The sequence below is a fragment of the Vulpes vulpes genome, chromosome 2, assembly GCF_048418805.1.
Source record: "Vulpes vulpes isolate BD-2025 chromosome 2, VulVul3, whole genome shotgun sequence".
Taxonomy (NCBI): domain Eukaryota; kingdom Metazoa; phylum Chordata; class Mammalia; order Carnivora; family Canidae; genus Vulpes; species Vulpes vulpes.
In genome coordinates, this window is record NC_132781.1 from 109,206,019 (window position 1) to 109,228,236 (window position 22,218).

The window sequence follows — 22,218 nt, forward strand, 5'->3', positions numbered from 1 at the left end:
TTTCTTAGTCCAGTAGGAGTGTATGTGCTCATTAAGAAGCACCGATTTACCTGGGAGGCATTCATAAAACAGTGGTTGGTGGTGTTGAGGGGGCCTTTTCTTACCACAAGCTTGCCCTCAGTACTAGTTCTTTTTAACGTTGCCCTGTTTGTGCCTCCAGGAGACGTTGATCCAGCAGCACGTGTCATTTCATTAGGTCCTGTATCTGATGTTGTGGATAGTGGAGTCCTCCAGCAATTGAATGAGAGCAGTGGACACATCTCAGCATGTCGGTCTAGAGAGTTGCGAATCTAAACCTGGGACAGGCTGGGGCCATGAGGCGGGAACAGCAGCCTCTGCCAACACCGGAACAAGCCGACGCTTCCAGATAAGGCGGAAAGGCCTTTTGTAATGGAAATCACGTGAGGGTTAATCTTCTCTTGAGAATGGCAGTCAAGAAATGAGACGGTTAACTTGACTCCTGAGCAGTTACACCCAGAAGAGCGTCAGTGAGATGACTGAGCCAGAGAAGAGACGGTTGTGATGGTAATGGTATGGGGGAAATGAACTTGAGGTTTAAATTTGATTTGAGTTACAGTGTCTCTGAATTGAACATCCCATGTTGGAAGAAGATACATTTGGGGGCTCCAGGACTACAGTAGAAAAGTATAGAGCAAGCAGTAAAATCTTCTAGTAAAAACTTACATGCAGGACAACAAAATGATGAAAGATAACCAAATACCAGATAATCCACCAGGAAGGCTTTTGTTTAGGAATTTGTTCCAAGAGGAACAAGGGATGAGGGAGAAAATCAGTTTTATCCATCAGAGTCAGTAATACGAAGTTGCCTATTAGGGTAAAAGAAAAATGTGAAGACTTACTATACCAAGAGCATGAGTTCAGATGGCTTAGGGGAGTCTGACACCAGCCCAAGAACAGGGAGATTTGAGCCCATTGTAAGTATCATTGAAAACAAACAGCGTGCGGTCAGCATGTCACAGGAAATGGACGAAGGACAACAAGAAGGGGATCAGAAGATTTTGTTGACCTTCATGGGTTTACAGCCTCTGTCTCTAAACAAAGTATGGAAACAGTAGAGCTTTTATTTTGCGTTTGTTTTTGTTTTTGTTTTGTTTTGTTTGTTTTGTCCCCCCCCCCCCCCAGCCCCACTAAATAGAAATGAGGGTTCTTAGTCTGTTTCTGGCGATCTGTTAATTTATTAGGGTAGTTGTCTTCCGTTGGCTTTCCGGTAGGCATAGTAAATTAAGTTGAAGAGCACCTCCGTATGCTACAACTTGATTACATCTTTTTTTCTAGCTATTTTGCATTTTTTCTTTTACCATGTTTCAGTTTCTGCATGTAGAATTAAATAAGACACAAAACTTGTAAAGTTGTAACATTTCACATGGAAATGCTGCCCGATCTTCACCAGCTTCAGAAATCTGACCTTTGCCGATGCTGCAATAAAGTGTTGTAATTTAGATTTGGCATGGTTGCGTTTTTTATTTGGCTTGGGTTTTGGAAATTCATTAAATGTGTAGATCTGTGTCTTCCAGGGTCACCCCTGTCCTTTCCGACAGTCTCAGAGACCATTCCTGTGTTTGCATGGTTTTCCTGAGTGCCTGGTCAGCTCGCCCGTGGGTTGGTGCAGAGGGAAGCCACAGAGTCGAGTAGAATAAGCATTTTCAGAACGGGCTTAAAGCTGGTTAGGATGGGACAGGTTGACATAGCCTGGCCCAGCGTGAGGCAGTGTTCACAGTCTTACCATGTGTGTGCAGCACGGTTGACAAAAGCTTCTGTGCAACTCAGAAGGGAATCACAAGAACCATTGTTTTCAGTTTCTTTCCAGGTGTTCATTTCAAGGCAGCCTTACACAATCCAAAAGAAATGATTGTAATCACTATTGCTAAAATTTCTAAAAATTCATCTGAGAGTCATCAGATTTGAAAAGAAATAAACTTTGAATTAGAAAAGGAAGTTTCAAAACTCCACTTAATTCCCTTAACCCCATGTTCCCACCCTCATCACTATCTTTATCATTGTTCGATATGCCATTACTTGTGATTCTGTGTTAGGGACAATGGTTTACTTTTTTTTTTTTGTATTCGAAGTTTTAAATTGTTAGAGCCAAGGTTAATTCTAATGTGTATCATGTACAAGCCAGAGAGTATCTGAAAATTAGCTGTGATAATTCACCTTCAATCTTTTATTTAGAAAGAGTAAGGTCATTAGTGGGTGTCAACATGTTTTGGGAACCATCAAGAAAGTGGACCAAACAAGATGGTGTGTAGCATGGGTACTTTATTCAGTTAGATTACTGGAACAAAGGTAGATTACTGGTGACGAAATAGCACCATGGAAGATAGTTTATGTGTTAACCACCAGCAAGCTTACTTATGTTAAAAATAAATAAGGGAAGCCTCCTGACTTCTAGGGAACATTCTGATTCTCATAACTTTGTCACAGTGTTTTAGGCCTCTTTTTCCTCTTATGGCCCATCAAAGATGAGCAGGTGTTAACAGATCAGATACCAGACTTTGATCCTTTGATTCTGTTTGGGAACTAATGAGCCAAAAAGGCTTCTTGGCAGCCCAAAAGTCCCTCTTTAGGTGAGTGCCTGCACTCTGCTGTGGGAGTTGCCCATACCTTGCATTCTCTGACTCTGCATATAGTCACCACAAACATCCCCATGTGAACCTCCAGGCCAGACAGAGGGAAGGAAGGACAATGGTAGTATGCAGTAGCTGGAGGAGGTGAAGAGGAGCAGGACTAGAAACCTAACAATCACGTGAGCAAGACACACACAAAAGATAAGAGAGCATGGTGCAGAGCCGGGCTGGTGGGCTGGTGGTCCTGGAGCGTGTGGAATGTCAGTCCCGGAAGAAACAGTGAACAGATGGTGAATCATCCTGCAGGGTGCGGTGACTTCACACCACTTGATGTAGTGAAGTCAGTCATTGGTGGTAATCAGAATTTTGGTAATCCGCATAAATAATTTTTTTTTTTTTAGGAAGGAAATAGGCCCAAAGTGGTGAGGCCAATAGCAAAGAGAGCCCTCAGATTTCCTAATAACTCCCACTGTAGTGTGTAAAATCTTAATAGCACTTATAATGGAAAACCTAACATTTAAAAAACAGCAAAATCTCTTATAAAAGGCAGAGGTGAAACATCTTGTGTTTCCTTCTAAACTGGTTTAAAAGTTTTACATTTATGGATGACCTTCTAGCTATCCAGAAGCCCAGTGTGCTATGTAGTTGCAAACAGAAGATTTGAATTTGCTTAAACCCATGGGAGACTATAAGAATCCTAAAGTTTGAAACCAACACAGGAGAATTGTTGGACTTTAAAATAACTACATGCATTCTGAATCCACATGTGCTCTCTGCTCCTCCACTCTTTTCTTCCTTACTGTCTTAAGTCTCCTCAGGCTGCCATCATAGAGTGGGCGGCTTAAACAGCATTTCTTCTCACAGTTGTGGAGGTTGGAAGCTCAAGGTCAAAGTGCCACACACTTATCTTCTGGGGAGGCCTCTCTCTCTGGCTGACCTCACAATATCCTCATGTGGCCTTCCCTCTCTGCATTTTCCATGTTCTCTACATCTTTCTCTTGTAAGGATACCACCCCTATCACATTAGGGCCTCATCCTATGACCTCATTTAACCTTAGTTATCTCTTTTAGAGGCCCCTCCCAAATAACAACAGTCACACTGGGGGTTGGTGGTCCAACCTATGAAATTTGGGGGACATGATTCAGTTGATAGCATTCACCATCAACTTGGTTGCTGACATCTGCTGAGTCTTCCGTCTGTAGATATAGAGACTTGATGGTTTGCAACCACATCTGCATACACGCAGCCGGCTGGCCCCAGTTGGCACAGGCTTCTGACCTTGGGCCAATGAGCTGTGGTGGAGGGACGGTTCTGCGACATCGTGGCTGCTCTTGCAGGGACCTTCCGAATTACCTGGGGGAGGGCCAATTCCTACTCTCAGTTTTACAAAATTGGAGTTCTCGGATTTTATTTTATTTTTGGGGGTTCTCAGATTTTAAATGTGAGGTTTCCCACACAGCTCTAAGTTTATTTCTCAAGTTTGATTTTTAAAGAACCCCAAACATTTTATCTGTACAACCTCTCATTAAAGCATCCCTTTTACGTTGTGTGGCTGCATCAAGCTCTCCATTTGGTGCTTGTCCTTAGACTTGTTTTAAATGAAAACAAAATTGAAGTAGGATCCATTTAAAATAAATTTCAAAATACTTAACATGCTATAGTAAAATCACATTTTTGACATTCTCATTTAAATATATTTTTTCTTTAACTTTTGGAAATCAAAGGACATTCAGCCACCTGTTATCTCAATAAATAAGCTTTTTTGGAGGAATAAATAACTTTATTATTCAACTGTTTCCTCAGAAGCAATTCTAATTTTCTAGTTTTTGAGAAAAACATTTCAAATTCTGTAGAGTGTGTACATGTGTGTGCAAATGCTCACGTTTTTAATGTCATTCTGGTTCTATGAACTTTTTGTAATCTAAGAGGTAAACTTGTAATCTAAGAAATGGGTTTAATGTATCCCCCCAACAACTGTGTGTGCCTGTATACACTTACCATTAGGGGATGCTCAGGTCTGGAACATATTTTCAGTAGCAGCCCAAAGGCCAGAAATACCTACTATGTTCAAAGGGGCCAAGGTAACCACTGATCACTCATTTACTAGTTGTATATTGAGCACCATCTCTGACACTTCCTTCCTATGTGACGTTAGGTAGTTATTAACCTCTAGACCTCAGTTTTCTCATCTGTAAAATGGGATAATTTATTAGGGTTGTATGAAGAAATATTGGCATAATGAACATTAGGGTCTTAACACAGCAGCTGTTGGGTAGTAAGTACTCAGTGAAGGTTAACTAGTAGTAGTGATGGTGGTGGTAGGAGTAGTAGTAGTTATAGTACCACCACAGCTTCTATGTGCCAGATGCAGTGTTGCTTAAAAGTTGACTGACACACTCTGCCCTTGAACTCATAAATCCTTCAAGTGTACAGGGAATGAATGTCACGTTCAGAACTGGGTGGCTAAAATCATACACATGACCTCCAACAAATTATAAACTTTATTGCCCATACAAAGATGTGCCCGAAAAGCAGTGGGAAAGCCACCCTTCCAAGTGAATTTGGCCCGGACTAAGTCCTGTCTCCTTGCCCATCTACCCCAAAGAATACCAGCCACTTAAATTCAGTCATAAACCTCTTATTTTCTCACTAATTGTTTTCCTGTCTGTAACTTCCTCAACAGCAGAGAGTCAGTGGTTGACTTGAATATTAAGGAGAACTACATGGTGGTCGTAGTTCATATGACTCCAAAAGTATCGTGGTAGCTTCTGAGTCCTAACATTCCTGAATGAGAATGAGTTGTTGGGTCAGGCCATCCCCAGTGTTTTCCCAAAGCATATCATGGATGGGGGTCAGACTGACAAAATTCCCAGATGCTCTTTGGAAGAGATGGGGGTCCTAGAAACTCCAAAGGCTGGCGACTTCTTCCAGCAGGCAAGGTGGGCCAGGAAAGTACTTCAGAGCCCTATTAGGACTGAGGTGGGATTTTCATTAGGCTTCTTTGAGAGGGCGCTGACAAAGAATGATCAGTGAAGGGGGGCAAAACAAGAAGCAGTTTTGAAATAAAGTGTAGTTCCTTGCTTTAACCAGTTTGACAACCTGCTTGTGTGTGTAGCACAAGGGCATGTGGGGCGTGGCTTTCAAATCAGTGAGCTCAAGTTTACTACAACTTCTGTGTGCACAGGGGCCATTGATGAAGCATTGAGAGGAATTGTAAGGAATGGCCCAAATGCTTCAGAAAGTTATAACCTTGATCAAAGCTGCACTCAGAATGTGTACCCTTCCACGTCAACGCAGGACCAACCACCGCACTTCCCCCTTCCATGACCCCAATGTGGTGAGGGATGCTGGACAGCGCCGGCTGGAATTCTGGTCCTGCCCCTTGTTGGGTAAGTGTCATAACCTAAGCCTCATTTAACTCATTTATTCAGTGAGAAATTATGAATATTCCAGGGTTGTTTTGAAAATTGAAGCATTCAAAAAAAAAAAAGAAAAAATTGAAGCATTTGTTCAACACCCGGTATGTGCTAGGCTGTGGTGACAGGGATGCACAAGGCCAAACAAATCCTGCTTCTATGGCGCTTACATTCTAGGAGAGAGAGACATGTAATCAAAAAAAGGTTAAAAATGTCAGAGAAGCCACAATGGGTGGCTACTGTGGTGTGCCTTCCAGAGTTCCTTGGCTGACGTCCTTGTTCTGGGAGCACTGCTGGCAGGTGGCCTTCAGCGGTTCGCTCCTTATGGGACTGCTGGGCTGCAGACGTTGCCGGATGTGGCCTGGGGCGGCCCACAGGCAGAGACTGGTCAGTGCAGGAGCATGAAGGCCTGACCATCCTTGTTCCTGGTTAGGGCTCTGGGGCCTTTCCAACTGTAGAGCTCCCCACAGGAGTGTTGTTGGGCCTGCATCAGCCCACTTGCCCCTCTACCTATCCGTCCTGCTCATGGAATAAACATTCCATGCTCTAAACTCCTCCTCAGGGCCTGCTTTCTTGAGACTACACTGTAACCCAGCTGCTGTGCTGGTGGAGCCGCTGTGGCCAGTCGTCTTCTTGAGATTGGGTCTGTAGAGAAGGGGTCCTCCCTTCTGCAAAGAGAACTGGCTCAGCCAAGACGCAAATGACAAAGACCAGCCCTTGGAAATGGGGGACACACATGCCACATGAGATTGCAGAAAAAGGAAAGAGTGTGACCTGTTGAGGAACTCAGGGGAAAAGCAGTAGGAGGCAGGGCCCATACTGGAGAGAATTTGTACGCCAGAGTGAGAAATTTGGGTTTCCTTCCAGGTGTGATGGCATTAATTTGATCTGATTTTAATGAGTCACTGCTGAGTGGAGGGCAAGATCATAGGGGAGCTGGAGAGACCCCTGAGGCAGGAGCCCCGAGGAGAGGGTGAGAGGTCATGGGGGTGACGGTGGGGAAAAGGATCAGGTTTCAGACCTATTTCCTGAGGACAGCCAAGAGGGTCAGCTGGTGGATTCCATGGGGAGGGGGCAGAAAGAACCATTACGTCCCCAGCCTGAGCAGTTGATTGGTGGGGTGCTGAGAGAGAGCAAGGCAGGTGTCATTCATGGGGGAAGGGAGTCTCATGGAGGTTCCCGCTTCCCCTTTGCAGAGCTGGGCCCCACACCTAGTTTTCACAGGCTGCCAGTGAAAATGGACACTGCCAAATAAATGGACCTGGTTTCTGGAGACTTCCTAGTCGGCAGGTGGGCAGGCAAAGGTCTTAGCCAGACAGCTGAGATCTCGTTGCCCTGGAAAAGGGAAAGGAGGCACCAGAGGCCTCTTCTCCAGAACTGCTCCACGTGAAACTTGTAGAGCTCAGGCCCTGCCTGTCCTTTGGGCCCCTTGGGCCCCGGGCCTGGGGCTTGATGCCTGAGGGAATGCTCCCTGCAGGGCTGTGCAGACCCGTGAGAACAGGGCTGATTGCAAACTGATCCCTCTCTCTCTGTTCTGTGTGACCTGGATTTTCCTTTCCTTTTAATTTGACTTTTGTTTGTTTGCTTTGCATTGTCTCCGAGCGACTCAGGAGACGTAAGAGGAGGCCAGGCTGGCAGTGTCATTGCACACCTGGATCAGGCCAGAGGTCTCCGTGCTACAGCCTGGACACCCACGAGCTGCGGCACAGAGACCAGTACCTTAGCAGCAAAACCCTGGGCTTCCTAAAGGTTCAGTGCCAGGCAAACCACACCCACCCGGGCACTCCCCCTCCCCTGCCAACTGCAGTAGGAATCAGGAGAAGTTGCCTTCTTATCAGCAGCAGGGCCCCCATGGGAGAAAGACTTCTGCTAACTCAGAGCCTGGTGGGAGAAAGGTGGAAGGTGAGAGAGATCTGGGGCTGGCAGAAATGTTTAGGTTTCTAGTGCCAGCTCTGTGTGACTCTGCCCCTTCCATGGTCAACCAGTGTTTCCGCACAGGCTCCCAGGGCCCTCAGTTCCTGCTGGCTCAGTCTGAAAACAAATATGGAGATTAAATGCATGAAAGGCGGGCAACCCCCCTCATGTTACTGAGGGAGGAAACCTAAAATATTTACAAAATCCCTAATCCCATTTTACTTCTTAAACCCTTTAGCTGGAAATGATTATAAACTCAAGAGAGGTTGCAAAAATAGTACAGAGTCCTACAAACCCTTCATCCAGCTTCCACCAGTGGTGGCATCTTGATGACGATCGTATAGTATCAAACCCAGTAAATTGACATTAGTTCAATACTGTAACTAGACTACAGACTTCGTCCAATTTCCACTAGTTTTTACATACACGTTTGTGTGGGTGGTCCTGTACAATGGGATTCCATATAGGGATTCATGTAACCCTGCCACAATCAAGATAGAGGACTTCCATCATCACAAAGGAATTCATGCACTATCTCTTGTCTCTGGCTAGGTTAGAGTTCCCCAGAGAAACAAAACCAATAGGATATTTATAGACATATATGAGGACATTTATTATAGGAATTGGTTTATGGGGTTATGAAGGTTGGGAAGTCCCACAGTCTGCCTTCTGCAAGCCGGAGAAACAGGACAGCAAGTGGTATAATTCACAGTCTGGGTCTGAAGGCCCAAGAACCACCAGCCCTTGTGTCTGAGGTCAGGAGAAGGTGGATGTCCCAAGTGGAGCAAAGAGAGCAGATTTGCCCTCCCTCCACCTGTTGTTCTATTCAGGCTCCCAACGAATTGGAGGATGCCACTGCCACTGGGTAGGGCAATATTCTTCACTCAGTCAACCGATTCAAACACTATTCTCTTCCAGAAAATCTCTGAGACACAGACTCAGAAATACTGTTTGCCAGTGATCTGGGCATCCCTTAACCCAGACAAGCTGACCCATAAAATCAACCATCACACCAAGAAACTATTAATTTGGCTTCATCTCTATAGTTTTGCCATTTTGAGAATGTTATATAAATTGAATCATACACTGTGATACCCGGGGTGATGCATGTGTTGGAAGTTTATTCTTTCGGATTGCTGGGCAGTATCCTGCTGGATGTACCAAAGTTCGTTTGACCATTTACCCACTGAAGGACATTTAGATTGTTCCCAGTTTGGGGCTATTCTAAATAAAACTGCTACGAATATTTGTGTACAGGTTATTTTTTTTATTGTGGCAAAATAGACACAAAAATTGCCATTTTAACTACCTTTAATTATTACAGTTTAGTGTCCAAGCATTTGTGTGAATGCAAGTTGTTATTTCCCTGAGACAGATGTCCAAGAATGCACTTGCTGGATCCTATGGTATATGAATGTCTGGTTTCATAAGAAACAACTACCAAGCTATTTTCCAGAGTGATGGCACCGGCAGTGTATGAGAGATCCAGTTTCTCCACATTGTTGCCAGGGTTCGGGCTTAACCACTGTTTTATTTTAGCTACCATTATAGGTGTGGAGTTGTATCACCTTGTAGTTCTAATTTGCACTTCCCCCGTGGCTGAGGATGTTAAATATCTTTCTATGTGTCTGTTTGCTAATCATATCTCCTCTTTGGTAAAACGCCTGTTCAGGTCTGTGGCCTTTCTAATTTGATTATAAGCAGGCTTGCGCCAGTGTTTTTGAGTTTTGAGAATTTTTTTTATAGATTCTGGATACAAGGCAGATACATAATATTCAGATATTTTCCCCCAATCTGTATCTTGTCTTTCATTCTTACTAGTGGTTTTTTTTTTATCAGCAAAAGTTTTTAATTTTAATGAGGTTCAACTTACTTTTTTATCCCCATAAATTATTTCATGCCCCAAGTACTCCATTCTTTGCCGAATCCTAGTTCTCAAAGATTTTCTGCCATCCTTCCTTCCTAAAAGCTTTTTGGTTTTACATTTTACATTTTAAGTCTGTGATCCATTTTGAGTTTATCTTGGTGTAAGATGTGAGATTTAGGGCAAGGATTTTTTTTTTTTTTTTTTTTTGCCTAGGATGTTCTGTTACATGCCATTTGTTGAAGAGGCTGTCATTCTTCTATAGGATTGCTTTTGAGTCTTTGTCAGAAAAAAAAAAAAACACAAAAACAAAAACCAACCACAGAACATATTTTGCAGGTCTGGTTTTGGTTTCTTTATTTTGTTCCATTGAGCTCTGTGTCTTGTCCTCTGCAAATACCACACTGTCTTGATTACAGTAGCTCTGTAGTAAGCCTCCATATCAGGTAGAGTGGTTCCTCCCATTTGATTCTTCTTTGTCAAGATTGTTTTAGCTTAGGACACCTCAGTGGCTCAGTGGTTGAGCGTCTGCCTTCTGCTCAGGGTGTGATCCCAGACTCCCAAGATGGAGTCCTACATCGGGCTCCCGGTGGGAAGCCTGCTTCTGCCTCTGCCTGTGTCTCTCCCTCTCTCTGTGTGTGTCTCTCATAAAGAAATAAATAAAATCTTTAAAAAAAAAAGATTGTTTTAGCTCATCTAGATCCTTTGGCTTTCCATATAAATATTAGAATAAGCTTGTGTGTGTCTACAAAATATTTTGCCAAGATTTTGATAAGAATTGCATTATTATTTTTTAGCTATTGTGAATGAATTTATGTTCTGAATTTCATTTTCAGATTGTTCATTGCTCACATCTAGAAATGCAGTCTATTTTTTTTTTTTTTTACATTGGCCTTGTATCTTGTGACATTGACCCTTTAATTAGCTCTAGTGGTTGTTTTGTGGATTCTTTAGGATTTTCATCATAGAGGAGTATGTCATTCCACAAATACAGTTTTCCTTGTTGCTTTCTAATCTGGATATCTTTTATTTCCTTTTCTTACCTGATTGCCCTGGTTAGAATCTCTAGTATGATAGTAGAAATACTGGGAGTGGACATCCTTGCCTTGCTCTTGATCTTAGAAGAAAGCATTCTGTTTTTCATCATGTAGTATAGTGCAGAGAAAACCATATACTGACCAAGAACTAGCCTCTTGGTAAAGGGGGTGGGTGGGTTGGGCAAGGGCCTCCAGAAAGGCTTCCCAAGGAAATGAGTTGGGAGGATGAACTCACCGAGGTCAGGAAGTCTGAGTTTGTCCTGACTTTCCAGTACTGGAGCTGATAGCTGAAGAGGTTGGACTCAGGACTGCTGAAGCTGTTGCTGGCATGGCTGTGCTTCCCCAACAGGGTAGATCTCTCCTTCCCACCAGACCCATGGATAAGACAGCCAAACAGTCTCTAGAGGGTCTTGTGCCACCACAGGGGATGTCTCACTTCCCATCACTCCAGGGTGTAGAGCAGACTTGGGGCTGGGCAGGCAAACTGAGATGCTCCTCACCATTCCAGGGAAGAAAACCAAAAGCCAGCACATGGAACTCTTGTCCCAAGGTGCCCAGGCCAGCTGTCAACAATGGGGAACCCATGGGCCTTCTTCCTGTAGTAGGAAACTGACTTTCATTTATTCCTTCCTCCAATAATCCCTGTACTTACTGAATGCATTTGTCTAGCACCAGCTAGGTGCAAGGCATCTTTTAAGACATGGCGCAGGGTGAAATAGACTAACAGCGTCCTTATTAACCAAACATTTGTAATTTACAACAGAGACATAGAGTCTCAAATACTTACACCTCAGGAACAATGTCAGCTCTGAGACAAGAGAGGCATAAACCAACTGTTGTGGTCCTTCTGAGAAAAGAGTACATGCGTGCGTCTGTGTGTGTGTGTGTGTGTGTGTGTGTGTGTGTAGGTGTAGGGGATGGGTTAGGGTAAGTGGGAGCAAGGGGTTTCCATGAAGGGAGAAGCAGGCCTTAAAAGATGCACAGGATTTTGACAGATAACTGGCAGGAGCTTCAGGGACAGCTTAGAGTAGTGATTATCAAATGCTCGTGTGGGTGTGACTCAGTGGAGATGTTAAAATGCAGACTCTGATTTGGTGGGTCTTGGAGAGGGCTTGAGAGTTCCAACTGATGCTGCAGGTCAGAGGGTGGCTCGAGGAGCCAGGGTGTAGAGAACATCTGCTATTAATTGGCTGGAGATGAGTGGGGGAGAAGGACAGAAGAATTAGACAAATAGGGTCAGATTCTAGCCTGGGGAGTTTAAACTGTATTTGGCAGCTAGCACACAACCTCTGAAGGTATTTGGGTCATGAAGTGAGCCAATCCAGACCTTAGGAAGATTGGCCTGCAAATCACTCAATGGAGACACAGAGCCGGGCAACTAAAGGCAGAGTGATTTTCTATTCATTCATTCCCCAACCCACCCACTCACTCAGCGACCTGTTCACTTACCTACCCACCCATCCATCCACACACCCACCCATTCATCCACACACCCATCCATCCATCCATCTACCCACATACCCATTCATTCATCTACCATCCATCCACCCACCCACCCGTCCATCCATCATCTGTCTGCCATCCACTAACATTTGTTAGGTGCCCATTATGCTCCACACCCTGGGGGAGGATGAAGAAGACCCATTCTTTCTCCCCAGGATCCCAGAGCCTAGTAGGATTGATGAGCCCAGAGTATGTGTGCAGTTTCCATGTGAGCCCAGAAGAAGCAGGTGGGCAAGGAGCTTCCAAAGGAGGGGACCCTTGAGAACTTTCTAAGAGTGGTGGGAGATACTTGGATAAAGAAGAGTCCAATTAGAGGTCGCCGCCTGAGAAAAGTCAGCCACAGCAGTGTGATGCATGTGGGTAGCTGCTGGACATTTCGGTTGACAAGGACTCAAGAAGTATAGTTGGGTCCCTGGTCATAAACAGTAGGGACACACTCAGACACACACACACACACACACACACACACACACACCATCTCTTCTCTCTCCTTTTATTTCTGCTCCCCCATGCCTTCAGCTCCTCACGGGCTCTGGGTCAGGGGCCCTTTGGCAGTGGGGTGGTGTCGGGATAGGGGTGGGCAGTGAAGGATTATCTGTATCTGAAGGAATTCTGCAGAAGCAGACACTCTCCGCCAGAGAGAGCATCAGGAACATATCTCCTGCTCAGAATATTTGGAGAGCCTGGGGGTCACTGGTTTTCCCACCAGGTTTCAGGCCATCTTAATGTCTCTCAAAGGTGAAAGTTGCAGCAGACCTGACCCAGGTCTCACTCCAACCGAAGTCTGCAGCGCGGAAGAGCAGATCCACTTGTCACCCAGGATGACAGAGGGAGAAGAGTTTGTCCGCCTGGGCAGCCATAACCAAGTCCCAGGGACATTTAGTTCTCACAGCTCTGGAGGCTGGAAGTCCAGATCAAGGTATGGGCAGGGCTGGGCCTTGGGAGGCCTCTTGCAGAAGCCACCTTCTCCCTGTGTCTTCCCATGACCTTTCCTCTGTCATTTACGGGAGCAGGGAGAGAGAGAGAATGCATGCTCTCTGATGTGTCTTTTCTTATGAGAACTCTACCCCTACTGGATGAGGGCTCCACCCTTACAATCTCATCTAACCTTAATTAGAAGCCCTCAGAGCACCAGCACCTATCTTCATTTGTTTTTATTTTAAATTCAGTTCATTAACATACAGTGTCTTATTAGTTTTAGAGGTAGAGTTCAGTGATTCATCAGTTGCATCTAACACCCAGTGCTCATCCCATCACGTGTCCTCCTTAATGCCCATCGCCCAGTTACCCCATCCCTCCACCCACCTCCCCTCCAGCAACCCTCAGTTTGTTTCCGAGTTAAGAGTCTCTTATGGTTTGTCTCCCTCTCTGATTTCATCTTATTTTATTTTCCCCTCCCTTCCCCTATGATCCTCTGTTTTGTTTCTTAAATTCCACATATGAGTGAAGTCATATGATAAGTGTCTTTCTCTGATTGACGTCTTTTGCTCAGCATAATACGCTCTAGTTCTATCCACATCACTGCAAACGGTTAGAGCTCTTATCTTCAAATACAGTCCTGTTGAGAGTTAGGGCCTCAACATACAAATTTGTGAAGGGACATAATTCAGTCCATAACAGGGCCTAAGAGACCATTTTGTCCAGCCCCCTTATTCTCCTGATGAGGAAATTGAAGCTCAGAGAGGTTGAGCAGTTTGCCAAAGGTCACACAGTTACCTAGCATCACAACCAGATTGGAGGTCAGGCCTGACATCTCCCAGACTTGTGGCCGTTAGGACAGCGTCTTCCAGCTGATGTGGCTGAGTGTGGCGAGGCCTGCCATAGGCACGCCCCTCACCAGCAATTCTCTGTTTATTTGAGAGAAGAGCAGAGGGGAACAGGCCCACCCCAAACCCTGAAGGGTTTAGTTTAGACCTCAGGAAGACTTTCTGTTTGAAAAAATTGAGTCCCCGCCAAGTGTGTCCAGTGGCAATTACGGGTTGTTGGTTTTTTAAACTTGGAAAATGGCAGAAAGTTGGGCAGAGGGCCGGGGAATGGATTTCATAACTGAAGATCCATCTAGATTTAGGTTTCTACATTAGGTTTCTAATCCAGAAGGCTTGCCAGCAGGAAATAGTCCCTGAAAAAAAATCTCCCTGAGCATACCTTTGGCCCAGCAGCCTGACCTTGGGGGTGAGGGCAGGGAGCAGAGCATGTGCCGGGCTGTTTACCTTGGTTAGGCATTGCAGATAAGCATCCATTTGTGTTTGCAGAGGGGGGCCAAAGTTTGGGTGGGCAAGGTCGGGTCAGAGCAGGCAGGAGAAGCTGTGGGCAGCTGCCACCCAGGGTGGGGACTGGTGTGGGGGCTGGGGGTGGGGAGGGCAGGGTGGCTGCAGCCCAGCTGAGAGGCCTCGGCTCCCCTGCAGGCAATCCTACTCCATCTTCTCCCTGCTCTGCTGGACCTCTGCTGGGACAGCCTTAACTGCTGTGATGTTCCTTCTCTCTCTCTCTCTCTCTCTCTCTCTCCTTCTCTCTCATTCCCTCTCTCTCTTCCCATACCATACCCCTGACAGCAAAATTCTGCCCTGACCCAGGCCCAAAAGACTTTTTTTCTTTTTCTCTTTTTTGAGAAAATGATGTTTTCATTGAAAAATGAATTTCCACCATCCCTTTCAGACCCACAGATGCCATTTTTTAGGAAAAATCCGAGACCTGCCTTGTCGGGTCATGTGAGTGAGCGATTGGCACTCTGAGCAGTGTCACTCCCGATTTGCAGTGGGAGACATGGTCTTTGGAGAGACCACAGGAGAGGGCACAAGAATGAATCAGTCAATTCTTGCTACAGCCTGATTATGACCTGGGCTCAGTGTTTCCTGGCTCAGTGGAATGAAGCCACTGCCCTCGTTCAGAAGACCAGAGAAGAAAGGAAGAGGCCGGAAGGGCATCTCTGGGTGGCTGCCGGCTGCTGAGGTCCCCACCCACCCCCAAGCCTGGGAGGCCACAGATAACATAATGAGCATCCTCTCTTTATAAAGAGATTCCAGAAGACTACAGAACACAGATCCCTTCTCTCGGACGCTGCCTTTGGGTGGGGAGAGAGTCCCGCTCTACGGGACTTCCCATACACTTCCCTACGCTTCCATCCCACCAGGGTGATGGAGGAAACTCGAGGCCGGCTGTTGGCTCTGTTTTTCGTGGCCGCGCCCTCCCTTGGTGGGCGAGCAGAGGTGCATGGGCAAAGGAGGGACGCAGAATGTCCAGAGCCACAGGAGCTGGGTTTTGGTTCAATCCCGATTCCAGATGCTCGGCCCCACAGTCCCTAGAGGCGGCTCTGGGGGGGAGACTGGTGATTTGGGAAATGTGGTCAGTGGGCACATAGCCTTCATTCCACGGTGTTTGGTTTACTAAAGAAATGAGTGTGTTTAAGCCCCGAAGGGCCTGCCGAGGAAGGCCCTGCTTCCTGCTGATGTGGCAGGAACTGTTTCCATTCTTAGTTGACCCGGGGTCAGTGTGGATCCTTCAGGCCCGGGAGCCTGCAAGTGTGGATGTGACACACTTACCCCACCTCCGGATCCTGTCCCGTGTGTGGCTTAGATCTCAGGGCTGCAGGGGTGGAGAGCATAACGGTCTTCCAGTCAGCTCTTGAATGCCCTTGACCAGGGAATGCATCATACCCAGCTGGACAGGATATTTGGACAGTGCCCCTAACCCAGCCGTTTGACTTCAGATGTGTGGATGCAGCCTCGCCAGCCCGTTGTGCTCCCTGGAGCAATGGCATCACACAGGACTATGGGTGGGGTGCAGCGTCTGGCGTCAGACACCTCTTGGGTGCCCAGTCTCTCTGGTCACTTGCTGGCCTGTGACCTTGGACCTTGGTCTCTCTAACCTTCAGCTTCCTCGTCCTTCAGTAGAAATGATAAGGGAAGCTAATTCCATGAGTTCATCATGGGGTGGAGTCACATAAAGCCCTTGGCACCATACGTGGCACAGAAATACGCACTGCCTGTGTGGCCGCTGTGGACCGGGGGTTGTGAGCGCTCCCAGCTGAGGGGGGTTGGGACTGAGTCTGAGGTGTCTGCTGCAGGAGAACAGTGAGCGAGTATTCATTTGGAGTCAAGAGGTTCATAGGGCCTCATCAAATTGAGTCCTGGCCACTTGGCTTTGAAACAGCCTTACCTTGGAGGGGCTTTGTTTGTCCTAAATGACACACTCAACTTAAATATGTGAACTCCATTAGCACACCAGGGCCCAGGGACATAGGTAAGACCCAACCAGTCTGAAGTCATCCTAAACTGAAAGGGCTCCTGGGGCCCAATGACTCCCTGGACAGGCTGCACTAACCCAAACTAACCAGCTCAATCCCCTTCCCAAGACCCCTGAGGAAAAGACACTCTGGCCAGCTGCCCTCTGGGCCCTGCGGGTGGGGTGGGGGATGGGGGAAGCATGATGTCACTTCTGGCCTGGCCTGTAAATCACCTTTGGGTGGGCCTGGCCACACCACACTTGGCCTCCTCCTCCCCAAGGGTGGGGCCCAGGCAGCCCAGGGGCCACGACTGAAAGAGGAGCTGCGCAAGGAGCTGAAAGGATCTCCCGAGGAAGCCGCCCAGCTCGATAATTACAGTGGCCTGAACTTCCAACCTGGTCTCAGCCAGGTTCTGGTCTCCCTGGGGCTTCAGACAGCCCTCTCTTGGCAAAGAGCCTCAGAATGGAATGTTCTGGGACCAGGAGGTGTATCACACATGCTACAAATGCCTGTTCAGTGATGTCAGAGGATGCAAAGAGGTGAAGGCTGACTTTGCTAATCCCAGCTTCCGCCCTTCTCCGCCCCTTTGGCTGTCCCTTCCCCATCGCTGTCCTCTTTCTTCCTCCCACTCCTGACTTGAAACGTCCCTCAGGAAAGGTAGACTTTAGACCATAGCATTTAGACTATAGTGTAAATGACTGGCAGCCCTCTGGCATTTCCCTTTCTCTGTCTTTTTTTTTTTTTTTAAACAGGTTTGACATGGCCCTAGTCTTGGCTTCTGAAACACGAATCTCTGGGGATACCCGATAGACCACGGGTATACAAGACTTACATTCTTTTCCAAACATCCACAAAATATTTTTGAAATTAAGGTCAGACTTTCTGTCGGCATAAACCCATGTTACGCATTCTGAACCTAACACGGAGCTTCAAAGGAATTCACAGGAATGTTCTGTGTTTCTGAGCATGTGTTTACTTAAAGGCTCACAAGTTTTAAGAAAGGCAGACATGACTGAACCAGCTGTAAAACTGCAGAATCACAGGGGGAAACTTTTAATGCAACCTTGGTAGAGAGTACAGGCTGCAAGGACAGCTGAGAACATTAAAAACAAGGAAGGATGCTTGCAGGGGGAGGGGCAGCACCAGGCCCGTCAAACAGGAGCTGGATGGGGAGAGTCTACGAGGAGCAGTGCGGGACCCCATCCTCGTTCTGCACCCACACCCAACAAGCCTTGCATCTTTAGAAGGAAAAAGTTCCTAGCATCTTAGCCAGCTCAAAGTCCAAGTGCAGGGACTGACTTTTGACAGTCACTGCTTCTAGTTCCCAAAGCTTCTATTTGCTCTCTGATGACTTTTGCTCCCGTGGTGGTGTTCTCGGGACATTCAGTATTATAATTAGGAAATGTACTTTGGGAGAATGAGATTAGTGGCATTTATGGCAAGGCAGGTCAAAAAATAAATGCATTGTGTACTTTACTGGTGGCATAATAAAACGGCACAGGCACTCTGGAAAACATGTTGGCGGTTTCTCATGAAACTAAACATGGCTGGGGCGGCTGGGTGGCTCAGTCGGTTAAGCATCTGCCTTGGTCTCAGGTCATGATGCCAGGGTCCTGGGATCGAGCCCCATCAGGCTCCCTGTTCAGTGGGCAGCCTGCTTCTCCCTCTGCCTCTGCCCCTCCCCCTGCCCGTGCTCTTTCTCTGTCTCTCTGTCAAATAAATAAATAAAATCTTAAAAAAAGAGAAAAACCTTTTATAGATGCAAGTCATTTTCACCCTTAATGTCCTACACTGAGTGTAGAAATAGTTTCCTTGTTTATGTGCAAGGAGGAACTGAGGCTCAAGGAGATTAAGGACTGAGTGTGGCTGATGCTCATGGAAGGCTTCCTACAGGCCAGACACCTACCTGTGTTACCCATTTATTACTCACCAATCCCACCACATAGGCACAAGGATCTCCATTTTATTTTATTTTATTTTTTAAAGACTTTATTTATTTGAGAGGGAGAGAGAACACGCGCAGAGGAGGGGCAGAGGGAGAGGGAGAAGCAGACTCCTCGCCCAGCAGGGAGCCTGACATGGGACTCCATCCCAGACCCCGGAATCCAGGGATCATGACCTGAACCAAAGGCAGATGCTTAACCAACTGAGTCATCCAGGCGCCCCAGTCATCTCCATTTTACACATGGGAAGCCGAGACTTAGAGATACCAGGTAACTTACCCATAGTCCCAAGGTAATAAACACTGGAGCCAGGACCAGAGTCTAGAAGTTTTGACTCCAAAGCCTATGTATTTCACCACCATGCTGCACTGCCCTTCAGGTCACCGAGTTGTTAGACACAGGACCCTGGGTTCCCATATCTCTGACCTCTGCTGAAGCCGTCCTGAATGCCCAACGTCTGAGGCCAAATAGCACCTCCCTTGGTACAGGAGGCTGCTCCAGAATGGCTCAGTTGCAAAAGAAATGCAGGGATGCAGCTGCCAGCTATGTGCGCAGCAGGGCACACACTGTGCCTCTGGGACAGGTATCCCTGTGATTGTGGGCACCCGCCTCCGACACTGGTTGCACACGCCGGTGAGGGTCACTTTCACCCTCTCCCTCCATGCCAGCAGGTTGGCTCTGACTCTGGCCCACGGCACAGGCTGCGCTGGAGGCTGGTCGATGAGCTTGAGAACTCACCCTCTGCCACGGGAGGCTTGTTTCTCCTGGGTCACCTCTCCCTGGCCAGATGGAAGGAGGCGAAGTCTTGATGTGCAGGAGGAGGTGCCCAGCAGCTTCCCCCTGAAGACAGAGCAAGAGCCCCGGGCCAAATCCAAAGCAGAAAGCATGTGAACGAGACAAGGGAGAGAGAGAGTGGAATGCTAGCACAGATTCCTGAGAGAGGCGAGGTAGGCACGCTGGTCTAGCCTGGCTCAGGTCCAGTGTGCACTTCTGAGCCGAGGACACTGGGTCCAGCTTCGGCCTAAGAGTGTGAGCGCTGGAGAAAGGGACTCCTCTCTTAGTTCTGAGCCCCTAAAATGCATTACTGTGGGACAGACTTGCTAGCTGATGCCCCAGTAAGCATTGATGACATAGCACTATGTTGCATAGTACTGTTATTATGATATAGTATGTTGTACTAGAGGTGCTAGGTCCTTAGCTTTGCCTTCAGCTGGCTGGGACCATGTGACAAAGTTCTGGCAAATGCCATGTGCATGGAGTGAGGTGTGTGCAGATTCTGGGTCATGTCCCTCAAGGAAGTCGTGTGCCCTTACCTTTTGCTCTGCCACCTTCCTCATGGCTGGAATGCAGACATGATGGCAAGAACCGGAGTAGCGATTTGGGGCCACGAGACGGAAGCACATGTTGAAGATGGCAAAGCAAATAGTTAAAGGGTACTGGATCCTGATAGTTGTGCGCCTGCCATGCTAGCTCTGCCTGCATATTTGAACTTTCACATGACAGGAGTACAGATTTCTGTCTTAAGCCAATATTATTTGGGTCTCAAGCAAGTTGATGTCCTACTAATGCCGCTCAAAGCTCAGATAGGCTCCCCAGGTGCCCTTTGGGTGTGATTGGGTGTGATTGCCTTTTGGGTGTGATTCTCACATATATGAAACATCATGCTGTAAAGGCTCTGCAAGTACCAGACCCCATCTGCGTGGTCTCCAAGGGAGTGAATTTTGGAAGGAGTTTGTCGGAAAACAGAAGAGAAGACCGTTCCTGGCAGCCTCCTTCCCTGCAAGCCTGCGACCACTTCCAGGCAGGCTGACTGGTCAGTGCTTCTGGATAAAGGGAACCAAACCTGGTTCTGTTTCACTCAAACTGAGGCTATTTTTATTATTGTTATTATTATTATTATTTTAGGATTTTATTTATTTATTCATGAGAGACACAGAGAGAGAGAGGCAGAGACACAGGCAGAGGGAGAGGCGGGCTGCCTGCGGGGAGCCCCATGTGGGACTCAATCCCAGGACCCCGGGGTCACGACCTGAGCCAAGGCAGACGCTCCACCACTGAGCCCCCCAGGCCTCCCTTATTGTTATTATTTTTTTAGAGAAGGAGTGAGCGTGAGGTGGGGGGAGGGGCAGAGAGCGAGGGAGAGAGAGAATCTCAAGCTCCACGCACAGTGCAGAGCCTGAGGCGGGGCTCGATCCCACGACCCTGACATCACAACCTGAGCCAAAATCAAGAGTTGGATGTTCAACCGATTGAGCCCCCCTGGCACCCCTCAAACTGAGGTTATTTTGATAAAAACACAGCTGATAGGGGATGAAAAGCCCCAAGGGCAGGGAGCAGGACTGTGTTCTGGTTCTGACCAGGTCGCAGAGTGGCCCGGGACCAGTTTCTTTATATGTAAAGACAGAAATGACAGTGGCTGCTCCTCACAGGGCCTTGTCACCAGGGTCTGTCCTTAGGAACCTGGGAGCATTTTTTCTTTTCAAGTCTATGGCAGGTTGTATGTTTTGAAAGATGACTGCCGTCTTCGATCGGAGGCCTCCAGGAGGTTGGCTTCCGGGGAAAAATGTCCCCTCTGCTGTTGACGCAAGAATTTCTAGCTGGTGCCCCTTGTGGGTCCCTGGGGCCATCCTGCCTGTCACACAGCAGCCATGGGACCTCAGCAATTCTTGTGTTTCGTTTTAAACCTTGAGTGTGGCTGGGCCGGGCTGTCGTGAGGGCCAGCGGGTGTCATGGGGCCCGGCACAGACGAGAGGGTGTTTCCAGGCAGAGATGAGACCGTCTGTTGCCGTCACAGGCCAGGGCCGCGCAGACAGGCTCCCTGGAACAGCCGTGTGTCCCCTGCTGCTAGCCACCGATCACATGGCCTGGCCTTCTACCTCTTACTCTTAGCTTCCGTGAGGGACCCCTCCCCTAAAATAAATGTCCTTGTCTCCCCGAAAATAACTGTCTTTTCACAAGCAAAATCTACCTCTTTCGTGGGGAAGGCTTCTCCTGAATTCCTTCTCCACCTGCCCTCGTATCCCCCGTGGGTACCCCGTGCGCGAATGGGCCACAGAGGCAGCTTCTCTTCTTGAGGGGACCTTATAGATGGAAGGTCCTCGGCCCTCCGCATTTAGCCCTGATGGTCAGTCTACACATAATTCTGTTATTTTTTTTCCTCTTCTGATTTCAGCGCGGAGACCTCCTGCCCAGCAGAGGACCCCGCGGCATCATGCAGGGTCAGGGGGGCAGGGGCAGCCTGCGCTGTTTTACGTCCGACAGAGGCCAGGAGACGAGGCCCATTGCACCTGGTCCCGCTCGGTCTCAACTGTGTCTCCTGGGAAATGGGGCCAATAACTCCCATCCAGTCCCCCAAGACAAGGGGCCCCATGAACGGATCTCCCGAGCTCCCTGCCAGCCCTGGGACCTATAATTTTATGGAAGATTGACTCATCTAGAAGCGGCCTCAAACTTTTGCAGGAAAGTTGCAAGCAACATTGTCCAGATCTGTGTGGGACTGGGTTCCTGACCTGGGGCCCCGCACAGCCCTGGACATTTCAGCATTGTAATTGCACACCCCGGGCGTTCTGCTCCTGAGCACCACACCCCCGTCAGATCAGGGAGTGTGACTGCTCCGTCCCTACCGCCCAGCCACCCAGGTCCCTCCAGATGCCCCCACCGTCCCCAATTTTTTGCCCCTTTGCCAAATGGCTCCAGCAGAGAATCATGCGTCACATCTGGGCGCGAGCTC

General features: G+C 47.7%; 1 protein-coding gene and 1 long non-coding RNA gene across 4 annotated transcripts in view; both read left to right on the forward strand.

Annotated features, from left to right (window-relative positions):
* Positions 1-1,460, forward strand: part of UPF2 (UPF2 regulator of nonsense mediated mRNA decay) — a 101,023-nt gene extending 99,563 nt beyond the window's left edge. Inside the window, exon 22 of the mRNA XM_026016590.2 lies at positions 161-1,460. Within this exon, the coding sequence (XP_025872375.1) occupies positions 161-170 (10 nt within the window). The 3' untranslated portion in view covers positions 171-1,460. The remainder of the gene's footprint in view (positions 1-160) is intronic.
* A 4,317-nt stretch (positions 1,461-5,777) lies between these two features.
* The window catches only part of LOC112933440 (uncharacterized), a 33,998-nt gene continuing 17,557 nt past the window's right edge, over positions 5,778-22,218 (forward strand). For 2 of the 3 annotated variants that reach the window (XR_011999960.1, XR_011999962.1), the window contains exon 1: positions 5,778-5,978. This is a non-coding gene — a long non-coding RNA (uncharacterized lncRNA). Of the gene's footprint in view, positions 5,979-13,061; positions 13,243-22,218 lie in introns of all 3 variants that reach the window. The other variant, XR_011999961.1, reaches the window with a different exon arrangement.